General features: G+C 45.5%; 14 protein-coding genes and 1 non-coding gene across 15 annotated transcripts; 10 read left to right on the top strand and 5 right to left on the bottom strand.

The window, feature by feature from the left end:
* Window positions 1-17: 17 nt before the first annotated feature.
* Window positions 18-1,851, top strand: J056_000012 (uncharacterized protein; the record flags this gene model as incomplete). Its single annotated transcript, XM_009267410.1, has 3 exons — window positions 18-143; window positions 201-342; window positions 392-1,851. The coding sequence occupies 3 exons, from the start codon at window positions 18-20 to the stop codon at window positions 1,849-1,851; spliced, it is 1,728 nt and encodes a 575-aa protein (XP_009265685.1).
* A 167-nt stretch (window positions 1,852-2,018) lies between these two features.
* J056_000010 (uncharacterized protein) lies at window positions 2,019-3,305 on the top strand (the record flags this gene model as incomplete). Its single annotated transcript, XM_009267408.1, has 1 exon — window positions 2,019-3,305. One exon carries the CDS (start codon window positions 2,019-2,021, stop codon window positions 3,303-3,305), a length of 1,287 nt encoding a protein of 428 aa, XP_009265683.1.
* Window positions 3,306-3,477: 172 nt separating this feature from the next.
* Window positions 3,478-4,140, top strand: J056_000009 (Imidazoleglycerol-phosphate dehydratase; the record flags this gene model as incomplete). Its single annotated transcript, XM_009267407.1, has 2 exons — window positions 3,478-3,606; window positions 3,664-4,140. 2 exons carry the CDS (start codon window positions 3,478-3,480, stop codon window positions 4,138-4,140), a joined length of 606 nt encoding a protein of 201 aa, XP_009265682.1.
* Window positions 4,141-4,305: 165 nt separating this feature from the next.
* On the bottom strand, window positions 4,306-5,064 carry J056_000008 (uncharacterized protein; the record flags this gene model as incomplete). The annotated part of the gene is made up of 1 exon (XM_009267406.1): window positions 4,306-5,064. The coding sequence occupies one exon, from the start codon at window positions 5,062-5,064 to the stop codon at window positions 4,306-4,308; it is 759 nt and encodes a 252-aa protein (XP_009265681.1).
* Window positions 5,065-5,769: 705 nt separating this feature from the next.
* On the top strand, window positions 5,770-7,352 carry J056_000007 (uncharacterized protein; the record flags this gene model as incomplete). The annotated part of the gene is made up of 4 exons (XM_009267405.1): window positions 5,770-5,943; window positions 5,987-6,043; window positions 6,091-7,196; window positions 7,244-7,352. The coding sequence occupies 4 exons, from the start codon at window positions 5,770-5,772 to the stop codon at window positions 7,350-7,352; spliced, it is 1,446 nt and encodes a 481-aa protein (XP_009265680.1).
* An 83-nt stretch (window positions 7,353-7,435) lies between these two features.
* J056_000006 (putative DNA-directed RNA polymerase III subunit rpc6) lies at window positions 7,436-9,045 on the top strand (the record flags this gene model as incomplete). Its single annotated transcript, XM_009267404.1, has 3 exons — window positions 7,436-7,498; window positions 7,554-7,782; window positions 7,838-9,045. The coding sequence occupies 3 exons, from the start codon at window positions 7,436-7,438 to the stop codon at window positions 9,043-9,045; spliced, it is 1,500 nt and encodes a 499-aa protein (XP_009265679.1).
* Window positions 9,046-9,111: 66 nt separating this feature from the next.
* J056_000005 (uncharacterized protein) lies at window positions 9,112-11,476 on the bottom strand (the record flags this gene model as incomplete). The annotated part of the gene is made up of 3 exons (XM_009267403.1): window positions 9,112-9,823; window positions 9,883-10,322; window positions 10,367-11,476. 3 exons carry the CDS (start codon window positions 11,474-11,476, stop codon window positions 9,112-9,114), a joined length of 2,262 nt encoding a protein of 753 aa, XP_009265678.1.
* A 128-nt stretch (window positions 11,477-11,604) lies between these two features.
* Window positions 11,605-12,330, top strand: J056_000004 (SUMO-conjugating enzyme UBC9; the record flags this gene model as incomplete). The annotated part of the gene is made up of 4 exons (XM_009267402.1): window positions 11,605-11,646; window positions 11,693-12,014; window positions 12,059-12,120; window positions 12,175-12,330. The coding sequence occupies 4 exons, from the start codon at window positions 11,605-11,607 to the stop codon at window positions 12,328-12,330; spliced, it is 582 nt and encodes a 193-aa protein (XP_009265677.1).
* A 43-nt stretch (window positions 12,331-12,373) lies between these two features.
* On the top strand, window positions 12,374-14,626 carry J056_000003 (DNA polymerase kappa; the record flags this gene model as incomplete). The annotated part of the gene is made up of 8 exons (XM_009267401.1): window positions 12,374-12,892; window positions 12,940-13,016; window positions 13,061-13,190; window positions 13,242-13,256; window positions 13,304-13,384; window positions 13,431-13,606; window positions 13,655-14,458; window positions 14,506-14,626. The coding sequence occupies 8 exons, from the start codon at window positions 12,374-12,376 to the stop codon at window positions 14,624-14,626; spliced, it is 1,923 nt and encodes a 640-aa protein (XP_009265676.1).
* Window positions 14,627-15,130: 504 nt separating this feature from the next.
* J056_004867 lies at window positions 15,131-15,213 on the top strand. Its single transcript has one exon. It is a non-coding gene; the product is annotated as a tRNA-Trp (tRNA).
* Window positions 15,214-15,890: 677 nt separating this feature from the next.
* Window positions 15,891-16,512, bottom strand: J056_000002 (Diphosphoinositol polyphosphate phosphohydrolase DDP1; the record flags this gene model as incomplete). Its single annotated transcript, XM_009267400.1, has 4 exons — window positions 15,891-16,004; window positions 16,051-16,090; window positions 16,140-16,254; window positions 16,302-16,512. The coding sequence occupies 4 exons, from the start codon at window positions 16,510-16,512 to the stop codon at window positions 15,891-15,893; spliced, it is 480 nt and encodes a 159-aa protein (XP_009265675.1).
* Window positions 16,513-16,737: 225 nt separating this feature from the next.
* Window positions 16,738-18,476, top strand: J056_000001 (uncharacterized protein; the record flags this gene model as incomplete). Its single annotated transcript, XM_009267399.1, has 2 exons — window positions 16,738-17,605; window positions 17,653-18,476. 2 exons carry the CDS (start codon window positions 16,738-16,740, stop codon window positions 18,474-18,476), a joined length of 1,692 nt encoding a protein of 563 aa, XP_009265674.1.
* Window positions 18,477-19,570: 1,094 nt separating this feature from the next.
* Window positions 19,571-19,899, bottom strand: J056_000424 (uncharacterized protein; the record flags this gene model as incomplete). The annotated part of the gene is made up of 2 exons (XM_009267822.1): window positions 19,571-19,750; window positions 19,795-19,899. The coding sequence occupies 2 exons, from the start codon at window positions 19,897-19,899 to the stop codon at window positions 19,571-19,573; spliced, it is 285 nt and encodes a 94-aa protein (XP_009266097.1).
* A 1,189-nt stretch (window positions 19,900-21,088) lies between these two features.
* On the bottom strand, window positions 21,089-21,598 carry J056_000423 (Diphosphoinositol polyphosphate phosphohydrolase DDP1; the record flags this gene model as incomplete). The annotated part of the gene is made up of 3 exons (XM_009267821.1): window positions 21,089-21,176; window positions 21,226-21,340; window positions 21,388-21,598. The coding sequence occupies 3 exons, from the start codon at window positions 21,596-21,598 to the stop codon at window positions 21,089-21,091; spliced, it is 414 nt and encodes a 137-aa protein (XP_009266096.1).
* A 225-nt stretch (window positions 21,599-21,823) lies between these two features.
* J056_000422 (uncharacterized protein) lies at window positions 21,824-23,562 on the top strand (the record flags this gene model as incomplete). The annotated part of the gene is made up of 2 exons (XM_009267820.1): window positions 21,824-22,691; window positions 22,739-23,562. 2 exons carry the CDS (start codon window positions 21,824-21,826, stop codon window positions 23,560-23,562), a joined length of 1,692 nt encoding a protein of 563 aa, XP_009266095.1.
* Window positions 23,563-24,454: the final 892 nt, after the last annotated feature.

The following is a 24,454-nucleotide window of genomic DNA, read 5'->3' as shown; positions in this document are numbered from 1 at the left end:
GTACTTTTACACCGAAGATGCGTACGAAAACACTGGAAATTCGCTGGCACAATCAGCTACCAATATATAGTATGGATTTACAGCCAAATTCCCCATTGGGTGTTTATAAGTTGGCAACTGCAGGTGCAGACCATCAAGTTAGAGTGGGTTTGGGTGTAATAGCTGGATAAATGGATATTGTCTAATATAAATGTTATCAGCTCTGGCTTATCCATCCACACCAAAATATTCGTGACAGCGGCGATTCTATCATACAAAACCCACACCAGCCACGCGCCGAGTATTTGTGTACTCTGAGTAGACACACTAACCCCGTTAACGTTGTCAGATTCTGTCCCAAAGGTTAGCGTCAATTCAGGCGCGGTAGGTTGTCGACTCACTCAACTCACAGGCGAGACACTGGCTTCTGCAGGCGATGATGGAAACGTTCTTCTTTGGATACCCAGCGATCAAAACACGGCTTCTTATGGTGAATCCTCCACTGAAGACCTTCAATTCGAAAAAGAGTTTTGGCGCGTGAGGATTATGGCCAGGTGCGCTAGAGACGCTGAAGTTTACGATATCGCTTGGAGTCCCACTGGTGAACATTTCGTTGCTGGTAGCACTGATAACACTGCACGCATCTTCTCAGCCATCGATGGCGTCTGTCTGTATCAGATTACCGAACATTCTCATTACGTGCAGGGCGTTAGTTGGGATCCTTTTGGCGCTCTCCTCGCCACACAATCCTCTGACCGTACACTCAACGTTCATGCTGTGAAGAATGCTCCTAATGGTCTTTCACTCACTTCCCTATCCAAGTTCTCTAAATCGGACATGCACGCACACACTCCGACGAAGAAAAACACTCAACCCGTTAGAAGGAAAGCTAGTGCAGGTAGTTTCGTCAGTGATACCAGCCAGGATAAGGAGAGGGAGAAGGAAAAGGAGAGTGGGTTGCTCACCCCCACGCACACTCCTATGCAGCCACCATCGCGTCGATCGAGTTTGTCGCAGTCACAATCACAATCACAATCACAGTCACAGTCTAATATACCATCAAACACCTCTTCACCACTTACACCCATCAGGCGCACGCCATCCCCCCTTCCAGCTATCAAACCGCCTACAAAACACAAACTCAACGAACGCATCAGCTATGGCGATGAGAGCTTCACGCAGTTCTTTAGGAGGCTCTCTTTTTCTCCTGACGGAAGTATTCTCGTCACTCCCTCCGCACAGTGCGACGACATACCTAGCGATACCAACGACGGACGAAAGAAGACTGTATCCAAATCTTCGGTGTTAATATACGGACGCAATAACCTCAGCACTCCACTCGCCGTACTCCCAGGCTATAAATCACCCACTGTCGGTGTGCGTTTCAATCCCATTCTATTCAATCTACGTGACAGGACTGAGAAACCGGCTTTCGAGTTGCCATACAGAATGGTATATGCCGTAGTAAGTAAGGAGAGTGTTATCTTATACGATACTCAGCAACTATCACCAATTTCTATTTTGTCTAATTTACATTGGGCGGCGTTTACAGATGTGTCATGGTCACCTGATGGCCAATGTCTCATGTTGGCTAGTCTAGATGGATACTGCTCTATCGTGGTGTTTGATCCTTACGAGCTGGGCACGCCGTACCGCGAGCAGCAGCACCAGTTACAGATGAGCGCCATTGCGGAGGGTGTTCAGGGTTTACAGGGTGTACAGGGTATGCAGCCTACAAACAATTCAGCTAATTCAAATGCCTCAGCCTCCGCTTCCTCCATCACCGCTCCCTCCACCACTGCTCCCCCCACAACGGTAAATCAACTCCCGGTAAAAAAGAAGAGAAGAGTGGAGCTGACAAAGATCGAGTAAAGTTCTTGTACGAATCATATTAATAATTATGTAACAAAATTTTACAAATTTGAGCGATAACACACTGCTGCGTATCAACGCCCTGAGACTGTGTTCTACGCCTTGACCTTGGAATAAGTCTAGACAAGGAGAGAGGGATTCTCTAAAGCAAACAACCAACACCGAGAATGAGCAGTCCAATCAACACACATTCCACACCACTGGCTGGTGTAGCTCCTCGGCTGCGCATACCGCTATTCCTCGCAGCGCTAGCGTTGCTCGCAGGTGGCTATCTACTGGGAGAGTCAAATGTCAGCAAGCACGAGAAAGTGCACTGGCAGACTGCGGATATAATAGCAGAAGCACACGCACAGGCCAGCTGCCACATTCCACCGATGGTCAAGCCAGATCCAGCGCAGTTCCTGCCAGCTGACTACCACATCCACAACCCCCACATCCCATTCGTAGTGTGGCCCGAGCATGTCCCTCCCACCATCCCCTCTGTGGCCTTCCCTGCGCAGGGTGCATCCGAATCATCCATCGCGGGCGCAGACAGAGCAGTGGAGGAAGCCAAGGAGGGCATGACGCGACACCAAAAGATACCGAGCATCGTGCACTACACGTTTGGAATGGGCGACGAGATTGAGCAGCTCGAGTACTACCACTACCTCGCTATCAGGTCTGCTCTGATAGTGCTCAAACCGAAATTGGTGCTGTTCCACTACCACACTGAGCCTACCGGACCGTGGTGGGCGCGTCTCAGCCAGCTGCAACAAGTCGTGCACGTACACTCCAGGAACTTGTCGCACATCTTCCACCAACCAGTCGAGACGAATGAAGCGAGGTCCGATATCATCAGACTAGAAGCGCTGCTGCGCTGGGGAGGAATGTTTCTGGAACCAGATGTGTACGTCATTAGAGACTTCCTCTCGGCTGGTTTGCTCAATGAGCCCGTCGTGATGGGTATGGAGAGTCAACAAGACATAACTAAGCATGAGCTAGACCCTAAGGGTCTCAACAATGCTTTCATTCTCTCTGAACCTGACTCGAGATTTATTAGAGATTGGTATAATGCTTACGCTACTTTCAACCAGTCGCAGCCATCCGCGCATAATTTAGAAATGCCATGGAAATTTGCACGTCTCAATCCCAACTATGTCACTGTGTTGAATAGACTAGGCGTGTTTTGGCCACTCTACACTGACGACGCTATCGATATGGTGCACAACAAGAATCGAGAGGCTTACAGCTTTGAAATGGAGGCTCAATTCGCTTACCACGCTTGGGAGGAAATCGCCCACTCACAGCTCTCCCCAATAACCCCATCTTCTCTCAAGACTCTCGGTTCTCCTTTCACCAGGATGGCTAGGAGGTTCGCTGCGGCGGATGACGAACACTATTTGCAAAGCTATAATAGCAGACATAAACACGGGCATGTTGGGGGTGTTGTTGGTCTCGGCGCCGTCAGTCGTTGAGTGGATATGGAAATGGGTGAAATATTTCACCCTGCTTTTTCTCCATCTTTGCCATAAATGGATACAGCTCATTTCATTGTTATACTCATATACTCATATACTCAAACACAAGTGTACTCTATACATTATTTCATTGTTTTCCTTGTCTGGTTGCTCTATAACGTATAACGTCATGAGGCAAGCTTCAGTCGAGCGCAACACAGGCGAAACGCAGATCAGCGTCAAGTTGGCGATAGACACGGTCATGAATAAGCAGAAGCAGGTGATAGATGTGCACACTGGGATTGGATTCCTTGACCATGTCAGTTGAAGTGATAAAAGTCAGTTGGTAGACGCAGCACACTGACATACCGCGCAGATGTACAGTGCCCTAGCGAAACATGGTGGCATGTCACTCGAAATGCATTGCAAGGGTGATCTATGGATAGACGATCACCACACTGCGGAAGATTCAGCGTTAGCGCTAGGCGATGCATTCAAGCAGGCATTGGGCGATATAAAGGGCATCAAACGTTATGGTTATGCTTACGCTCCCCTCGACGAAGCTCTGTCGAGAGCTGTACTCGATATCTCAGGAAGAAGCTTCTGCGTGGCGGAATTGCACCTCAGGAGAGAGAAAATAGGCGATCTTAGCTGCGAGATGATTCCTCATGTCTTTCAATCTTTCGCTGATGCTGCTAATCTTACCCTTCACATCGATTGTGTTAGAGGTTTCAACGATCATCATCGCTCTGAATCGGCTTTCAAAGCTCTCGCTCTGGCCATCAGAGATGCTATCAGCTACACAGGATCAGGCGAGATACCTTCAACCAAAGGTGTTTTAGCGGGCTATTAGAAGCGTACTTGTATCGACCATCAGGTGAAGCTAAGGGTATAGAATTGATATATGATAACAAAGAAATTAAAGTCAAAGAGTGGAAAAGGGAATATGAAGTGTTTTCAAGAGTATAGAAGAGTAGAAATGTAATGATAATCCAACTTTCCGTCCATATAGTCATTATTAAATTGTCGAGACTGAAGCTCCGAAAATAATAGCAAGAGTAGCAACGAGCATCGTTTGGTAGCATGCTGAGGAAGCAGATGAGTCTTGGTCGTCTTCATTGTCTTGCGCTTCTTGGTTATTAGAGTTTTGTGAATTTGGGTTTTGACAATCTTTAGAATCAGAGCCATCTGAATTTTGACAATTGTCTGATTGCGTACTTTGAGTACCTTGCGTACTTTGCGTCTTCGTGCTTTGTGTGGTTTGTGTCCCACTGCCTGCTGAGCTTCCTGAGCTACTGGGATGGTGCACGAGCGAATCCTGCTCATTAGAATTCTGCATCATTTGCTCCAACTGATCAACAACATCATCACTAAAAGTTCCCTCCATATCCTCAAGCAGGAATCTAGCCGAGTAATAAGCATTAGGATTCCCATTATTGTCCTTGTGTGATTTGCTGATTATTCTGACAAAGTATACATTCCCATCTGGGCCAGCATCCTTGTCTATGACGCTTAAAGTTGAAGCTGTAGACGACAGTGGGACATCCTCTGCAAGCGTTTGTAGAAGTGTCTGATCTGTGTCTGAGCCTATCATCAGTCCAATATCTGCATTTCCAAGTTCCGCGAGGCTGGGTGATTCACCGTTATCCGTCCATGCAACAGTGAACGGCTCACCGCCACTTGCCTTTGTAGATCCGATGGGCGCTGTAATCCAAACACCGGCCGCTGCGATATTGAGTAAGGCGGCGGAGAATAAAGATGTAGTTGCAAATTTCATGGGATTGTGGAGGCTTTTGAGCGAGTGTGTACGCCTTTCTGATTTTTGGGTGTTGGTGGTGCTGTTTCAAGGAGGCGAGAAGCGCAGCACAGACGTGAGGGAAATTAGAGAGAAAGGGATAGCAAGGAAATGGTTGGGATTGGTAAGCCAGGCGCTTGTACGTGCAGCTGAGGTATATACCGTTTGCTGCTTGATATTTTCGAACCAATTTGCATTCTTGCGAATGAAATGCAGTGACAGCGAGAAAAAGCAGGAGAATGACCACGAAAGTCTCTGTGGCGTATACACAGTACTCCTTCCACGCCTCTCTTCCACGTTTTCTTCATGCCTCCTTAACACCACAGCCACCCCTTATCGTTATCTGCAACTCACTCGGCCGTGATATATTTGATAGGCTAGGAATGCTAGAGACGCTAGCCCTTCTTGACAGGAACATCTCGGATACCCGCAGACATCGCCTATAAAATCATGTGAATCGGTTATCCACTCAAATGCACGCGTTGTTCAGCACCACCCATCGAGTCATTAGCCAAATTTCGGGAATTACGCAGATTAACTTTAATTTAGTAATTTGCACACTACGTTCTTATCCACACGTATTCACTCATATCAGTCACGTTATTGGAGCAACCTTAAATTGAAATGATAAGCAACAGCAGCACTAAGAACTTGATAAGGCAACTGCCATCATTAAAGAGAAACTTCATGTCTTCACGCATCCGCTCTATCCGATTAGACAACTCCTCTATCAACCCAAAGGTCTTGCACGCTCAATACGCAGTCCGCGGTGAAATCCCCGTTAAGGCTGACAAATACGGTCAGCAGATTCGAGATGGTCACGGCGATGAACTTCCATTTAACGCTATCCTTCCTTGCAATGTGTGTCGTCGTTGCCTTATACTCACCCACTCACTCCACATAGATCGGTAACCCACAACAACAGGGCTTGAATCAGAAACCCCTAACTTTCTGGAGACAGGTAGATTGCTATATAATTACATTGGATATGTCTAATCAGTCGCTCAGGTCGCTGCCCTCACTGAATGCCCAGAACTGATCAACAATGCTCAGCTTTTCCCAAAAGATGCTAGAGATCGCGCAAGCCAACTTCTCCATGAAATAGGGTCTGTTGGCGCTTACTCGCACAGCAAAGGTGTCCCATTCATCAGAAAACAAGTCGCAGATTTCTTAGAATCACGCGACGGCTACAGTGCAGATCCAGAGAACATCTTCTTAACAGCAGGCGCTTCAGGCGGTGTGAACTTGCTGTTCCACCTTCTCCTCTGTGGAGAACCTGATGGTGTTATGATTCCTATCCCTCAATACCCCCTCTACTCTGCTAGTTTGGCTTTGGCAGGCTCGCGAACAGTTCAATACCACCTCGATGAAAATAAGGGGTGGGAATTAAACATTGACTTGCTTGAAAAGTCTCTTTCAGATGCCAAATCAAATGGTACTGAAACTAAAGCCTTGGTTATTATCAATCCAGGCAATCCAACCGGTGCCATACTAAGTGAGGAAAATATTATTGAAATTGCCAAGTTTGCACATAAGCATGAATTGGTGTTGATTGCAGATGAAGTTTACCAGTCCAACATCTACGACGAAAGTAAACCGTTCATCTCGTTCAAAAAGGTTGCAAGGGATCTCAAATTGGACACATTACAACTCGCATCTTTTCACAGTGTCAGTAAGGGATTCAGCGGGGAGTGCGGTAAGAGAGGTGGTTTCGTGGAGTTTGTAAACTTTTCGGAAGATTTACTCTCCCAGGCTACCAAATTGGCTTCCATATCTCTTTGCCCACCTCTGCAAGGACAGGTTGCAGTCGATCTGCTCATCAGACCACCTAAAGAGGGCGATGAGAGCTATGATCAATTTAGTAAAGAGAAGGATGAAATATTGACAAACTATGCAAGTAGATCCAAGATAATGGCAGACAGATTCAATAAGATGGATGGGGTAACGTGCAACAATGCAGAGGGGGCTATGTATGCATTCCCTCAAATAAGACTACCACAGAAAGCGCAGGATGCTGCTAAAAAGGAGGGTAAATCTCCAGATGCATTCTACTGCATGGAATTGTTAAACAATACTGGGATTTGCGTAGTACCAGGAGGAGGATTCGGACAGAGGTGAGCAGTGTGAGTGTATGCGTAGATGATGCTAACAATAGGGCTAGCCCAGGTACCTTACACTTTAGAACAACGTGTCTTGTTCCAGGTACTGAAGATTACATAAACACGATTGAGAAATTCCACCAGGAGTTTATGGATAGATACAGAGACTAGACATATTTGTATTAAGAACTTGAAATTGAATTTGCATCATGTTTACGCTGCATCGCGCCTCTTGCGTGCTCACCCCCACCACAATGCCAAAAACAACAAAACTAGAATCTCAAATATATACGCACGCCCTCAGGGCCAAGGATCAAGTGAGTTTGTTTAATGAGTGTATGCGATCCCTCTCTAATGCCTCACTCCTCGCAGACATTCTCTAATGACGAATTGAGCGATAAACTCTTCACCGACAAAGACATGAAGGATAAGCTGGATGCGATAAACAAGCTGCTCAATAAGAACTTGATACAACTGGTTACGCTGAGCACCGGTAGCAGCGGCTACAAAGCAGTCAGTAAAGAATCAGCCAAGAAGTACAAAGAAATGGACAATGATGAGCAGCTGGCTTATCAATATATAGATGCATCTGGTAACGAAGGTGCGTTCTTTGCTGTTCCTGTTTTGAGATGTGCAACTAACGAATCATGATACAGGGATTTGGACCAAGACCCTTAAAATGAAAACGAATCTGCATCAAACAGTCGTTAATAGGGTTCTTAAATCGCTTGAAGGCAGGGGATCTATCAAAGTAGTCAAATCGGTCAAACATCCAACGAGAAAAATTTACATGATATCATCACTCAACCCTTCCGTCGAACTTACTGGCGGTCCTTGGTATACCGACAATGAGCTAGACACGGAGTTTGTCAACCAACTCAAAGGTGCCGTCTTGTCCTTTATTCGTGATCGCAGCTATCCAAAGATAAAAGCAAGTAACAAACCAATTTACTCGATATCCAAATCTCAATATCCGAGTGTTGCAAAAGTGCACAAGTGGGTAATGGGTGCTGGCGTTACTCCCATAGAATTGGACCTAGGACATATTCAATCCTTGCTCGATGTTTTAATGTTCGATGGCGAACTCGAACGCTTACCAGCTTTGTCTCTCGCCAGGAGTAGTAGCGAAGATGAGGACTACAGTGAGAGTGACTCCAGTGACTCCAGTGACAGTGATAGCAAGTCAAAGAAGAGGAAAAGGAAGAACAGCAAGTCCAAGGAAAAAAAGAAGAAAAGGTCGAAACGTCGCGATAGTAGTGATGAGGATGATGCCAGTGAGAGCGATAGTGATAGTGAGGATGAAAGACGTGCAAAGAAAAAAAGCAAGAGCGAGAGTAGGAGTAGGAGTAGGAGCAAGAAGAAAGACGAGAGTGACGAAAGCGAGCAGAGTGACAATAGCGAAGAAGAAAAGCCACGTAAAAAGTCCAAGAAGAACAAAAACTCTTCCAGCGAAGAAGAGAGCAGTGAGAGTGAAAATGAAAGTGAAAGCGAGGAAGATACCAAGAAGAGGAAAAAGTCTAGTAAGTCTAAGAAGAAAGATAAAAAATCCAAGAAATCGAAAAAGTCAAAGAAATCCAAGAAAGAGGAGTCAGACGATGAAGATTTGGTGTCTGTGGGAGGAGACAGCGAAGAAGAGCAGAAACTGGAGATGAAACAGGCAGATCCATTTTCTAACAGTGTATACCGCGCTGTCAAAAACACAGACAGTGACGACGTCGGTCCTGTAGTGGGTTGGACAGAGGCACCTTGTGGACGCTGTCCTGTGTTTGATTTCTGCGCGCAAGATGGACCAGTCAACGCAAGCAAGTGTCAGTACTTTGATACGTGGTTACAGGGTGAAGGTGATGATGATATGGATGAATAAATAGACTAATTATAAACATTTCATGTTGTTATATTGATACACAAGCTAATATTATTATTGCTATTGCTAGCTTAACAAAGTATCTGTCACATCATTTCTCAAACTCGACGATCGCTGACTTGTGTTTGAAAGTCTTCGAGGTGACTGACGGCGGCGTTTGTTCTCGTGTGTGGTGTTGTCAAACTGTCTATTTTCACCACCCTGCATTGATCGAACGTTATGCTGGAAGCTTGAAAGAGAGGTGGATCTAGACCTTACGACACCCGTCATTGCCTCATTATCATGTAATCGCCTTGGTGGTATACCCCTCGACTTATGTTTATCTTCGCGCCAGATGGATGCGCCAGTGTTAGTCGATATGCTAGAATTTGCCGAATGGTCACTGAAACTCCCACTCGCACTCCTACTCAAGGTACGGTCATTTTCCTCAACAGCTTCCAATCTATTCTCCCTAAACAACCCTTTGAGTGGGTTAAGTCCGAAGTGCATGATTTTCTGAAGAGATGACGGTGTGCGCTGCTCGGTGAGTGTTGTCATTGGTGTATTTGAGAGGGCTGAGTGAGTTGCGAGTGTTGAGTGAGATCGCAGTATATTTTTTGGGTATATAGGTGTATAATTAGGTGGCATACTATAGTTTGCATTCATCAGAGATTCGCTTGGCGAAAATGTAGCTCTGGATGTACCCCGCGACTGTGACTGTGAACGTCGCGTCATTCTTCTCCGCTGTCTGTCGACTTGTTTTATTTCGAGTGCGCGCACTCTGTTGAATATCTTATCACTGCATGCGTATGTAATTAGACTCTATTGTTTCTCAAAACAAACAAAATTTTAACTCACGGATTCAAATCTCCGATTGCTCTCTTGCGTGACACTCCCCATTCATCGAGAAATTCACTCACTACAGTCTCCACATCATTTACTGCATCCTTTTTGCATCTGTTGAACGTTCGCTCCAGCGCTTTCCAGTTTTCGCGTCCCCATACACTGCTTAAACGTTTGGTGAAATCGGGTGCGGGCGGAAGAGTGGATAGCTGGGGTGAAAATATTTCCGTCGACTGCCGCGATAGAGAATGGCTATGATTATCCGTGTGCAATTGTAATTGTGCCTGCGAGTGCGCATGACTTTGCTCATGTTCAAGTGTCTGATCATGCATACTTTGCTTGTCACCTCCTCCAAACACATGCGGCATACTCATTTCTATCTCATTCTCCGCTTTTTGCATCTTTTTCGCGTAGAAGAGCTGAGGATGTTCGCCTGTTTCTATGTTCCTGTTGGGCTACAAGTGGTAAGTATGATGTAATACCTCTAGGTGCAACTCACCAGCTGGAGAACTTTAGTCGCATGGGCTGCTACTGCTGGATCTTCGCTGTATATCTCCACTATGGCTTCGTTGTTGGGACTTAGAACATTGTCGACGTGAGGGAGTATGGTTGCATTGAGATTAGAGTGATTTGCTCGGGTATCTTGGTTGTTAATGTGGCTGATATCGTGGCTGATGTTGTCACTAGTATCATGACTCTTATCATGATTATTACCACGGTCAACATCAAGGTTAAAATTGTGGCTCTTTCCGCTCGTTGAGTGAAGCTGATTTGAATTTGGTGAAAATTGAAACGTCGATGAGTTTTGTTGAGGTTGCTGTGAAGAAGGCGCCTGATGATAATCCTTATCAATCACGTCAGGCAGTGACGATTCTTGCTTAATTTGAGGGAATGGTTCATTTGCTGATTTTGATGACATGTCAGCATTTGTATTAATGATTGAGTCATTTTCAGTTGGACTGGGAGGTGAGTGATGTTGGTTGTTTGTTGGTTGTTCTGGAAGATGTCTCAAATGATTGTCAAAAGTATAATCTTGCAATAAGTCGTCTAGTTCATCATTTTCACCATGTAAATCCTTTCCATCGCTTTTCTTGTTTTCATCCTTATCATCATGAGCACTCTGATCATCATGACCACTAAGACCATCAATCCAGCTTTTATCAGCTAATCTGCGTGGAGTGGGAGGACCTCTCATATAAGAATACCTTCTATCGCCTTGATCGTTACTAACTTTACGTTTGCGCGACTTTGTGAATCTATTTGAAGGCTGTTTTGATTCATATTCAGCAGATTGAAATCTGTCAGCCTCCCGCTGTAATTCTCTCCTCTTCAAGTAATTCTTTGATTGTCTCAATTTACTCAAATGTTTATCAAATTCGCCCAATTCTGCATAAAAATCGAAACTATTAGTCTTATCTAAATCTTCATCCTCAGCTTCTAATTGTTCTAAATCACGTAGGATCATTGTGGATTCCAATTCCGCCGTTATGTTCAGTTTCTTGTGAGGTGGTGTAGGAGTGCTCGGATTCCGATGGCTGGGACTTATACGCTCCCCAAATTCTAATTCAGCGCTACTATCAATTAAAATCTCGTCATCGTCTGCGTCCATTGATTAGGCAGTGAAGGTTGTGATGGTTGGTGGATAAGATATAAATTACTTAAAATTGGAAAATATTTAATTATTAGTATTAATTCGTCTTTCCTTCTTTACATCCATCATCTCAATATCACTTTCAAATGTCTTCTAAAACAGTAACGATCAAGCGTCTTCATAAGGAGGTGTGTTTTGGTTGAAATAATATTATCAATTTGACTAGTGGATTAGATGAAAGATATTAAAAATGAGCCACTTGTTGGTATTTCGCTATCCCCAGTAAATCCTGATTTCCCTTTTGAGTGGAAGGCTATCATTGATGGCCCAGAGGGTAGCCCATATGATGCTGGCAGATTTGAAATTAGCATCACTATACCACCCGACTACCCTTTCTCCCCACCACAAGTGAAATTTTTAACTAAAATCTATCACTGTAACATAAATAGACTTGGCAACATTTGTTTGGATATCCTCAAATCTAAATGGTCTCCTGCATTATCCTTACAGAAAGTCGTTTTGTCCATATCTTCTTTGCTCACTGACTGTAATACTGGTGAGTTGATAAGCTTTGTCGATCAACATGACTTAGACAGCCAGATGATCCCCTTGACTCTCAAATCGCAAAGCACTACAAGCAAGATAAAAATGATCACGATCAAGTGAGCGCGCTGCATGCGTTATACCCTCTCTGACTCTGCTTACATTCTCTTTAGGTCGCTCGTAAAATGACTTCTGAGAACGCCCTTCCTAAAGTAACACCTAAATCGAGCAATACGATTAGCTTGGACAGCGATGAAGACCAAGACACCCAAAATCACGCCAACAAACGGCAGAAAGTCACTGATAAGACGCCAATTGAAATTGACTAGCTGATTTTTCTCAGCTTATTGTATTTTTTGCATTCTTGTTTACATGTCGTCATCATCATCAGATAGCAACAGTCTGCTACGCAGGCTAGCCGGTCCTTCCGCTGGCAAGGCTGGTCTAGATTCCAACCAAGAGCGCATCAACCACATTATCCACGATGCCAGCAAAGGCGGACGCTTCTTCAACAATGAGGTAAAGCGTGACGAGCACACAACGGCGAAAGTAGCCGCTATCCAAAATATTCTCAAACAGCGCTTGGAGAATGCAAATCAGTCGTCAATATTGCACTCCGTACATAGCACACTAAAGAATATGGACGCTGAGCGCGACTTGAGCCAATTTATAATGCATTGTGACATGGATATGTTTTACGCTGCCGTGGAAGTGCTCGACAACCCAGATCTCCATGGAAAGCCATTTGGCGTCGGTAAAGGCATCCTCACGACTGCGTCTTACGAAGCGCGAAAGTATGGCATTCGCTCAGCCATGCCGTGCTTCATAGCGCGGAAGTTGTGCGATCATTTCATTGAAGTCCCCATGCGGATGGAAAGATATGTCGATAAGGTGGGTTGGTGGAGTGTTCTATGGCACTCATTCACATTACTATGCAGTCCAGGCAGGTGATGGATATCTTCGCGCGATTCGACGAGAATATGGCAGCAGCATCGCTTGATGAAGCGTATCTCAAGTGGGTAAAGAGTGCTGAGTAGTGTCATACTCACAATCCTCAAGCGTGACTGCGTACATGAATGAACATGCCCTCACGCCACAAGAGGTCTCGCAGCGTCTACGCAGCGCGGTGCATGCAGAGACAGGTCTCACTGTGTCGACGGGCGTCGCACCTAACAAAACATTAGCCAAGGTGCGCACATACACATAGAAATACGTCTGACGTAATACAACTTTAATCCAGATCTGTTCAGATAAAGTGAGGCGTGATAACTTACCTAAGCACGCCACCAACACACACCACAGAACAAACCAAATGGTGAATATACTATGCAGTTCTCCCTGGATGCCGTACGCGCTTTCATGAAAGATCTCCCGATACGCAAGGTGGGTTGTTGATTTTAGCTACGCAGATGCACTGCAACTTGAGCAGGTGCCTGGCATCGGTCGCATCAACGAGCGTCTGCTACAATCCCTCGGTATTAATGCATGCGGCGATATAGCAGAACATCTGGTGGAGATACACCTCCTGCGCAAAGAGCTGCAGTCGGAGGGTCTCCTACGCGCCTATCTCGGTATATTCAGCAACGTTGTCGCTCCAGCGAAGCAGTGCGTACAGCGCAGCACACTTTAACCGCCTGCTAACAAACCTTGCAGGGAAGACAGGAAGAGTGTCGGCACAGAGAAAACATTCCAGCCTCTCTCAGACAGCATTGCTCTTCTGGAGAAATTGCACATGCTCTGCCATGAACTCGAAGCCGATCTTAGAAGAACCCAGTTCAAAGGACGTACTGTTACGCTCAAGTATAAGAAACACACGTTTGAGAACTTCACACGGGCCATGTCGGTGGAGCGCTTCGTGTGCACCTCTGAGGATATATGGCCAGTCGCGAGAGGGCTCTTAGAGAGAGAGCTACCATTGACACTGCGGCTACTGGGAGTGCGTCTTACTAACCTACAGTTTGTCGGCAGCGCTAGGGGTGAAATCACTCAGTTCTTGACCAAACAGCAGCAGGAAAGTAGTAAAAACCATACCCCCAATGACACTGATAGTGATGTTGAAATCATCGAAAAGCCAGTTCTCGGAAAAGAAAAGGAGATTGAAGCAGCAAGCGGTGCATCTAAAGACAAGCATACATCTGATACCCTCAAGACACAACAAAAACCTTTCTTCAACGATCTCGATGAGAGTGGAAATACAACAGCAAGTGATGCATCTAAAGACAAGCATACATCTGATACCCTCAAGACACAACAGAAACCTTTCTTCGATGATCTCGACGAGAGTGATAGCGATGTAGATGTATTTATACCAAAGCCAAAGCGCAAAGAAACGGAGAAAGAGTGTGCAGGTACATCGAATGCTCCAGATGCACCCGATATTCTCAAATGTCCCGTTTGCGCCAAGAAATTTAACATCACTGGCGATCCGAATATGTCGAACGATACTATTAACAAGCAGTAAGTATTTCCTAGACTGAGCATTATTTCAAGCTCACTGCCTTAAGCCTTGATGACTGTCTGACGCAGCAAGAGATCGCATTAATTGGTAGTAACCACACATCTCCAACCAAGAATTCATACAAGAAAATCAAACGAGATCCCTTCGACATCTATAAGAAGGCTTGAAGGGTCAAGTGATTTGTCTATGATCATCTCGTATTTCTAGACCGCATATTTATCTCATTCACATCCTTTTATTGATATTTGAGTGTCAACTTGCGAGATTAGGGAATGTCCGACTGAATTATTACATTGATTTTGTTCGAGTATTACATCATGAAAGTCAGATGCCTATAGCTCCCTTTCCTGCGTGATTTCGCCGATGATTATGATGATGAAATCTGAGTATATTCTTAAGAGATATATACTATAAACTGCATCCATCAATACTTCATAAAGCATGAGGAGTCAAAGGGGTGCTGAATTTACTGGAAGTGTTTCTTGACTAGCATCGTAATTTGTAAATTGTTGATGGTTTTCAATTACACAGAACCACCGAGGTATTTTTGATACGTAGTCAATTATGGTTTGAATATTTCGTGAGGCGTAGCATTTCGCCGAATTGCAGCGCAAATAGTTAGATCTATTAATTATGGGTACTTATTTAACGTTTCGAAGCTCCAATTTAGAGGCTGATTGGCGCAGTGGTAGCGCAACAGATTCCAATAGAAGGTGCTATCTGGAGGTCGGGAGTTCGAATCTCTCATCGGTCATACATTTTGCATCGCATCCTTTTTACCAAAAGACTTTGATTTAACTTAAAATTGACCTTTCGTACATACCAGAATAATATTATAATCGCTCGAATTTCAATCATAGAATTAATCTGCGTATGACATAACTGATCTTGGCAATGATGAGGATGATTGTGCGTGATGTCTGATGTAGCGTTTCCAAACACTTGAATGAGATATTACAGCTTTAGCGTTCACCGCGTCTAAATTTATCTTGCTAAGTAATCTAAACATCATGATGCCGGCCGTACTCCCATAAGTCGCCTCCCGAAGAGCCAAAAAAAAAAAGTACCGAATGCGTTAAGAACTTGGTATTACTACTGTGCTTATACACTTCAAGCAATAATCGCGCCACTTGGTCTATCATCACACGACGAGGGTCTACGTAACTACATCTTCGCACGTTTGTCAAAGTGATTGCGGTATTTCGCCCTGATCTAAATTTTAAGCCGATAACTAATATTTGTTAGCCTAAAGTATCGTTTCATTGTAGTGATTTGTTCTTATAGGTGAACTCCTTTGTGCCTTGGCCTTGGCCTTCTCGTTAGCAAAATCACGAGAAGCATGTATCGAACGACTTGCAAGACATGTGGTGAGATATAGATAATGATACAAAGACTTAATCCAAACTAGCTGCTGAGGCTGTATAACTTGTACTAACTTGATGGCGGGTTCAAGCTACACGCGAGAAGTGCAGCCCTCTGCTCGTCCCTCCAGCTGACTCTATGCAGCGCATCGCTCAATGAAAACCAACACCTTTCACGCTCCTTCTGATGCTGTTTAGATGAGTTACCAATGTATCCCACCACAACTCACAGATTCCGGCCACGTGTTGTTTAGATCTTCAACTGATATTCTAATTTGGGTGAGCATGCGAATAGCGCCACTTCAACGCAGCCACCTACTCGAAGAAGTGGTAACGCGCTCTGGGTATAAAAGGATCACTATCAGACAGCGTTTTTATCGGCCGCTTGTCGTCGATTGATAGAATCAAATTCCTCACTTGACCAATCACGCCGGCTGTAATCTACATCAAAGATAGTCACGGCTACGTGCATTTGACAAACCCTCCTCATAAGCCTCTCTCGACGCTGCCGTTTCCAGGCGCACATCAGATAGCTCATATCCGCCCTTTGGGAGTACCCAATTGCCCTGGTGTTTCCTTGAGGAAATGAGCAGTATCTGTTTGGAGTCGTAGTCGATTGGCACAGCGCCACAGACTATCCGTGGATGGGTGCTCGATCTGTGCGCCTCTTTGTCTGAATTGCTTGACGACATTTCTGGAGGGACTTGTTGGACGCACTGAGAGAAGAAGGCTTGGAGAGTAACCGGTTTGGTACAAATTTAATTTTTGGAGACAGCCACGAGTACATCATGGCTGCTGTGTGATTTAGTTTGGAATGCAAGCGTACGCAGATTCATCCCGGTTGGTATGAATCTGCTGCTTTGAAGGGGATTATGCGATAGCGGGCGTAGAGTTGAACGCTTAGCGTTGGTTTGAGCATGTCACTTGATTCAGAGAGAAAACGTCCACCGCCTTTACAGCTGAATAACTCATCCACACACACTGCTCACACCGCTCACACCACTCGCTATCCTCAGCTATACTCAGAAGATCTCAAATCACCAAGAGAATCTCTATTTGACTCTGATAGCGCGAGTTCTCTTTTTGATGTCAGCAGCGGCGTACATCCATCCACACCGCCCTCGCTAACTAACACACCACCCTCGATAAGCGCGTCTTTAAGATTGGAGAAGGATAAGGGTGATGTAAAGACTCATAATGAGACCAAGCTCGCGGACCTTATCGTAATTGGCGATGAGGAGGAGCGACGCGCTGAAAATGACAAGGAGAATAGCAAGAACAACGCTCCACCACCAACTCCAGAGCCAGTATACGCATCCCCGCCCCTCGCAGTACCGCCAAAGCTCACCCAAACGTCTCCTTCGGTCGAGCGTTTGTACTACATACCCCCACCGACACCTCCCAAGTTTAGAACAACCTCAACCCCGGTCTTGCACCCAATGAGTCCTGGAAACACTCATCGCACTCCTAAAACTCTCAAGAATGCTCGCACAACAGAGCTTATGAACAACGACTCACGGATTGAAGAGGTTCCTGAAGAAGAGCAAGGTGATGATGAGGAGGAGGAGGAGGAAGAAGAGGCTGGAATTGATGGCCCTAGGTCGCCAACACCAGCAAGCTCTCGTAACAACAGTAACGATGCATCTAGGCTCGCGAACAATGTCAAATTCAAAGAAGAAGGCGAACCCAAGTCGGCATTCGACGACAGCAGTTTCGAAGACCGTCAAGATACCACCAATTCGCGCCAAAGACTGCCCTCATTCTGGGAAAAGATGCGAAAAAGCAGTGGGTGAAGTTTGTCCGATACCTTGCGTACCTGACAATTATTTTAGACATTTTATCGCCATCTGCATCAGCAAACATCCCAGATACCACAGAAAACAGCTCGGACTCTGATAGTCACATTTCTATCCATGTCTACGACTCGGATTTGCACGACATAGAAAACACACAAGCATCATCATCGCAGTCGGTGGCCAGAGCACTAGCTTCACTGCCGTCAGACGCAATTAAGAGCGTAAAGGATGTTCCGGATATAGGACTGGAGAGCAAGTCTTTTTTGGCACGCATATTCGATGCTGAGAACTCGAGTGCGGCGTCTAACTGCTTTTTCTTGGGCTTCCTCTTCGGGCCCGCGGTGTGGCTGATTGGTGGGTGGACGCTGGATTCGCGTGACGGCGCAGCTGTGCAGAGAGTCAAAGCAGATGATAGGCGGAGGGACTGGGCGAGTGAATGGAATGAAATCAACTTGGCATTCAAAATCCGTGAGACCGAGAAACAGAACAACGATAAGGAGAAAACTGCGCTGTCAGAAAAACCAACACACAAGAGAAATAGCTCGAGCGGCAGTGCTAGTTTCGCAAGAAGTGACAGCGGCGCTGCTATGGATGCACACCCATCGCAATCCTCTATAGCTACCAGCTGGGGCAACCAGGATTCTTCTAACAATCCAACTTCGGCCAACCATCTCTTCAAACAAGGTGTCAAACCGCGTAAATTCGTTTCAAGCGATCCGGACCTCAGCTTACTCCCACCTCTCACACGTGATTATCCGGACAGGTGGGTTCTTCGATGCCGTATCGCTGCACTCGTCAGCGTGCCCCTCTGTATAGGGTGTCTCATCGCTGCGATTGTCGGTGTTGTTGTTTCGTTTTAACGATTTGGTCGAGAATATACCCTATTTTTATTGTAGTTAGCCGCAAAGTATTATATAAAGTATGATATAGTCTATTCTTACCCCACTTCGCCTCATATCTGAACCAACACAGTGAATCTCTTCGATTTACCGGATGATATCCTAATCCAGTTACTCAAAGTGAATGTTGGCTTTTCAAAGCTATGCAAACATCTGCATAACCTCGCATACCCATATCTATTCTGGTCTCTTACTATTCATCAGTCTTATCATCCACAAATCAAAAGAAGGACAGAAATACGCCATGGCATGCGCAAATTCCAAATCTTTTGAGATATTGATAAAGCACACCACGGCACGCGTTCAGACCAGCTTATTCGGGATCTCGACCATCTTATCAAAGACAAAGCAAAAAGCCAATTTTTTAACGTAAATTGGGCACAATTAGATTCAAACTCTTTCTAGGCCAATTAAGAGAGCTCAAGATTAATGGGCCAGCTGCTACGCTCAACGCTCCTTTCAGCTATTTTGATATAGTCAAGGCCATACCACCCATCCAAACCTTTCAAGTTGGATTTGGTCCAATCTCTGATTACAAAGAGCCACATACCCAGATCTTGGCACTTGTTCAGCGAGCCAGTCGAATCAAAGAGCTCAAAATGTTGAGTGATAACATAATAGAAAGCTACGATTGCGCGCTCCCTTTCCTTACATATGGAGTTGCAATCATGCTTAGAATATTACACACTTTGAGATTGTCACCTCTATAGGACTTTGTACTTATCGCTTTATCGGTGCAATCGAAAGTCATCTGAAGAATAATTTGCCTTGTCTCAAATCTGGAATGCTACAAGTCGAGCCATATCTAGCAATTGCGCCTATTCCTTCAAACTCGACTCAAGATGAGCGCTACAAGTTTTACAGAGTGGTTGATAGCGCTTGGTTCGTCAAGAGAAGCTCTAAACCTAGTGTGTATATTCCCAATCAATGCATTTCTGAATTGGAATCATGTATATCAAAAAGTCGGATCATTTGTTTACATTTAAGCTGGTATTTCCAAGTCAAGAGGTGTAAGGTATATTCTGCATCCTCGTCATTGCTTCAGACTTATCCTATCAAATCCTTGGAGACCGAGGAGAAGAAGGCCTGGGCGATAGCGTTCCAGCTGAATTGACCAGGCCCTGAATACTATTCTCGAGGCTATCAACGCGATCCGCCATTTCATCCATCTTCTCTAACACAACTCCGGACATAGTGTCGAACTTCGTATCGAGCTTGTTGAGCACATCCTCTACCTTGATTCCCGTGAGATTCGAAAGCGTTGCTGCATTCAACTCACAAACGCGGTCAACTCGTGCGGGCTGCTGATATCACCATCGTCGCCCTTCTTCACCGGTGAGCTATTCCTTGTGGATAGCGGGGCAGCTGGTTTGAGTGTGCTCATTTTGATATCTTGATGGTGGTGAGAGGGCAAGAGATGCCTTGACATCTGACCACCGCGTGCAAGAGAACACCTTGAAATTCACCTCAGCTGGATTTATCAGAAGTAAATTGGTAAATCAGTAAAAAGCATACTGCCTCACTATCACCCTTTCTGTGTATTGGCTTTGCATCACAGAAATGGCAGCTTCACCTTGAATCTTTACCCATTCGATGCACCTTATTTCTGCAGGCTGATTTACATCACAAACACCCAAATAACTCAAGTACTCAGCTTATCAGACGCGTTTTGCGCTTTCAGACGCGTGTGGTCCACACGACTCAATGTCAGCTCCAGGAAAAAAGCAAGAAAAGGCGTTTAAGACTGCATTTAAATTGGAAAAGTCGGACATTAGATATGTAGAAAACTAACAACCAAATCACACTCTTTGCAGCATGTCACAATTGGACTAGTACAGTGCACATCACTACGCTATTCGCAATAAATTCATCGCAAAAACAATCGCTGCAGAATGACATTCAAGAATCTCCGACTTTGCATTTATCAAGGTCCTACGACGCACTAGTCATTAAACATGACATTCTCGATCTGGAGATGATAGGTAGAAATAATAATATATAGTCAAAAGCGTTACAACGATTAATAATCTTCGCCTATCTATACTTCTTGTGTATCGAAAGCTGATGATTGTAGTGACTCAGAGGAATGCAATTCTTGGCACGTGTGCCGCGTAAATACGTGGAGCTACCGGAGGCGCGCGGGTGGGTGCTGAGCTGGTTTTTGAAGAAGTCGTAGAGGGGCTTTGAGAGCTTCTTCATTTGAAAGCATATATTTCATCTCGAACCTTAAACCCAATCCATATATCCTCCTCCTCAACGATAATCTTGCTTGATCGAACTTCCTACATCTGAAAATCCTGCGTGGTATACTGTCTACTTCATTGCACTTGCTGCAAAGTGGTGAGTCGGACAGTTTTAATTGGAATCGTTAAGACTTGGCAGTAGGGAAATGGCCTGAGCGGATCTGTGTGGCCACACTTTGCGTACCACGGGGAAGCTTAATCAGCATCCTGGCCGCCTGTGTGGAAGTCATCCTACCTATTGCTCTCTCTCTGCATCTTTCGACTTTGGTCCTGGTAAACTACGTGCATCTACTCTCAAGAGAGCCGGCTTGAGAGTGAAGCCAATAGAGATCAGAAGACCCTCTCCGCTCCTTCGTGGCGCAACGGGAACGAGGCCCCAGATTCCGGCCACGTGTTGTTTAGATCTTCAACTGATATTCTAATTTGGGTGAGCATGCGAATAGCGCCACTTCAACGCAGCCACCTACTCGAAGAAGTGGTAACGCGCTCTGGGTATAAAAGGATCACTATCAGACAGCGTTTTTATCGGCCGCTTGTCGTCGATTGATAGAATCAAATTCCTCACTTGACCAATCACGCCGGCTGTAATCTACATCAAAGATAGTCACGGCTACGTGCATTTGACAAACCCTCCTCATAAGCCTCTCTCGACGCTGCCGTTTCCAGGCGCACATCAGATAGCTCATATCCGCCCTTTGGGAGTACCCAATTGCCCTGGTGTTTCCTTGAGGAAATGAGCAGTATCTGTTTGGAGTCGTAGTCGATTGGCACAGCGCCACAGACTATCCGTGGATGGGTGCTCGATCTGTGCGCCTCTTTGTCTGAATTGCTTGACGACATTTCTGGAGGGACTTGTTGGACGCACTGAGAGAAGAAGGCTTGGAGAGTAACCGGTTTGGTACAAATTTAATTTTTGGAGACAGCCACGAGTACATCATGGCTGCTGTGTGATTTAGTTTGGAATGCAAGCGTACGCAGATTCATCCCGGTTGGTATGAATCTGCTGCTTTGAAGGGGATTATGCGATAGCGGGCGTAGAGTTGAACGCTTAGCGTTGGTTTGAGCATGTCACTTGATTCAGAGAGAAAACGTCCACCGCCTTTACAGCTGAATAACTCATCCACACACACTGCTCACACCGCTCACACCACTCGCTATCCTCAGCTATACTCAGAAGATCTCAAATCACCAAGAGAATCTCTATTTGACTCTGATAGCGCGAGTTCTCTTTTTGATGTCAGCAGCGGCGTACATCCATCCACACCGCCCTCGCTAACTAACACACCACCCTCGATAAGCGCGTCTTTAAGATTGGAGAAGGATAAGGGTGATGTAAAGACTCATAATGAGACCAAGCTCGCGGACCTTATCGTAATTGGCGATGAGGAGGAGCGACGCGCTGAAAATGACAAGGAGAATAGCAAGAACAACGCTCCACCACCAACTCCAGAGCCAGTATACGCATCCCCGCCCCTCGCAGTACCGCCAAAGCTCACCCAAACGTCTCCTTCGGTCGAGCGTTTGTACTACATACCCCCACCGACACCTCCCAAGTTTAGAACAACCTCAACCCCGGTCTTGCACCCAATGAGTCCTGGAAACACTCATCGCACTCCTAAAACTCTCAAGAATGCTCGCACAACAGAGCTTATGAACAACGACTCACGGATTGAAGAGGTTCCTGAAGAAGAGCAAGGTGATGATGAGGAGGAGGAGGAGGAAGAAGAGGCTGGAATTGATGGCCCTAGGTCGCCAACACCAGCAAGCTCTCGTAACAACAGTAACGATGCATCTAGGCTCGCGAACAATGTCAAATTCAAAGAAGAAGGCGAACCCAAGTCGGCATTCGACGACAGCAGTTTCGAAGACCGTCAAGATACCACCAATTCGCGCCAAAGACTGCCCTCATTCTGGGAAAAGATGCGAAAAAGCAGTGGGTGAAGTTTGTCCGATACCTTGCGTACCTGACAATTATTTTAGACATTTTATCGCCATCTGCATCAGCAAACATCCCAGATACCACAGAAAACAGCTCGGACTCTGATAGTCACATTTCTATCCATGTCTACGACTCGGATTTGCACGACATAGAAAACACACAAGCATCATCATCGCAGTCGGTGGCCAGAGCACTAGCTTCACTGCCGTCAGACGCAATTAAGAGCGTAAAGGATGTTCCGGATATAGGACTGGAGAGCAAGTCTTTTTTGGCACGCATATTCGATGCTGAGAACTCGAGTGCGGCGTCTAACTGCTTTTTCTTGGGCTTCCTCTTCGGGCCCGCGGTGTGGCTGATTGGTGGGTGGACGCTGGATTCGCGTGACGGCGCAGCTGTGCAGAGAGTCAAAGCAGATGATAGGCGGAGGGACTGGGCGAGTGAATGGAATGAAATCAACTTGGCATTCAAAATCCGTGAGACCGAGAAACAGAACAACGATAAGGAGAAAACTGCGCTGTCAGAAAAACCAACACACAAGAGAAATAGCTCGAGCGGCAGTGCTAGTTTCGCAAGAAGTGACAGCGGCGCTGCTATGGATGCACACCCATCGCAATCCTCTATAGCTACCAGCTGGGGCAACCAGGATTCTTCTAACAATCCAACTTCGGCCAACCATCTCTTCAAACAAGGTGTCAAACCGCGTAAATTCGTTTCAAGCGATCCGGACCTCAGCTTACTCCCACCTCTCACACGTGATTATCCGGACAGGTGGGTTCTTCGATGCCGTATCGCTGCACTCGTCAGCGTGCCCCTCTGTATAGGGTGTCTCATCGCTGCGATTGTCGGTGTTGTTGTTTCGTTTTAACGATTTGGTCGAGAATATACCCTATTTTTATTGTAGTTAGCCGCAAAGTATTATATAAAGTATGATATAGTCTATTCTTACCCCACTTCGCCTCATATCTGAACCAACACAGTGAATCTCTTCGATTTACCGGATGATATCCTAATCCAGTTACTCAAAGTGAATGTTGGCTTTTCAAAGCTATGCAAACATCTGCATAACCTCGCATACCCATATCTATTCTGGTCTCTTACTATTCATCAGTCTTATCATCCACAAATCAAAAGAAGGACAGAAATACGCCATGGCATGCGCAAATTCCAAATCTTTTGAGATATTGATAAAGCACACCACGGCACGCGTTCAGACCAGCTTATTCGGGATCTCGACCATCTTATCAAAGACAAAGCAAAAAGCCAATTTTTTAACGTAAATTGGGCACAATTAGATTCAAACTCTTTCTAGGCCAATTAAGAGAGCTCAAGATTAATGGGCCAGCTGCTACGCTCAACGCTCCTTTCAGCTATTTTGATATAGTCAAGGCCATACCACCCATCCAAACCTTTCAAGTTGGATTTGGTCCAATCTCTGATTACAAAGAGCCACATACCCAGATCTTGGCACTTGTTCAGCGAGCCAGTCGAATCAAAGAGCTCAAAATGTTGAGTGATAACATAATAGAAAGCTACGATTGCGCGCTCCCTTTCCTTACATATGGAGTTGCAATCATGCTTAGAATATTACACACTTTGAGATTGTCACCTCTATAGGACTTTGTACTTATCGCTTTATCGGTGCAATCGAAAGTCATCTGAAGAATAATTTGCCTTGTCTCAAATCTGGAATGCTACAAGTCGAGCCATATCTAGCAATTGCGCCTATTCCTTCAAACTCGACTCAAGATGAGCGCTAC

Source organism: Wallemia ichthyophaga (assembly GCF_000400465.1).
Source record: "Wallemia ichthyophaga EXF-994 unplaced genomic scaffold scaffold1, whole genome shotgun sequence".
Lineage (NCBI taxonomy): Eukaryota > Fungi > Basidiomycota > Wallemiomycetes > Wallemiales > Wallemiaceae > Wallemia > Wallemia ichthyophaga.
The sequence above is the reverse complement of the archived record's forward strand: the minus strand, read 5'-3'. Positions and strand labels throughout refer to the sequence as shown.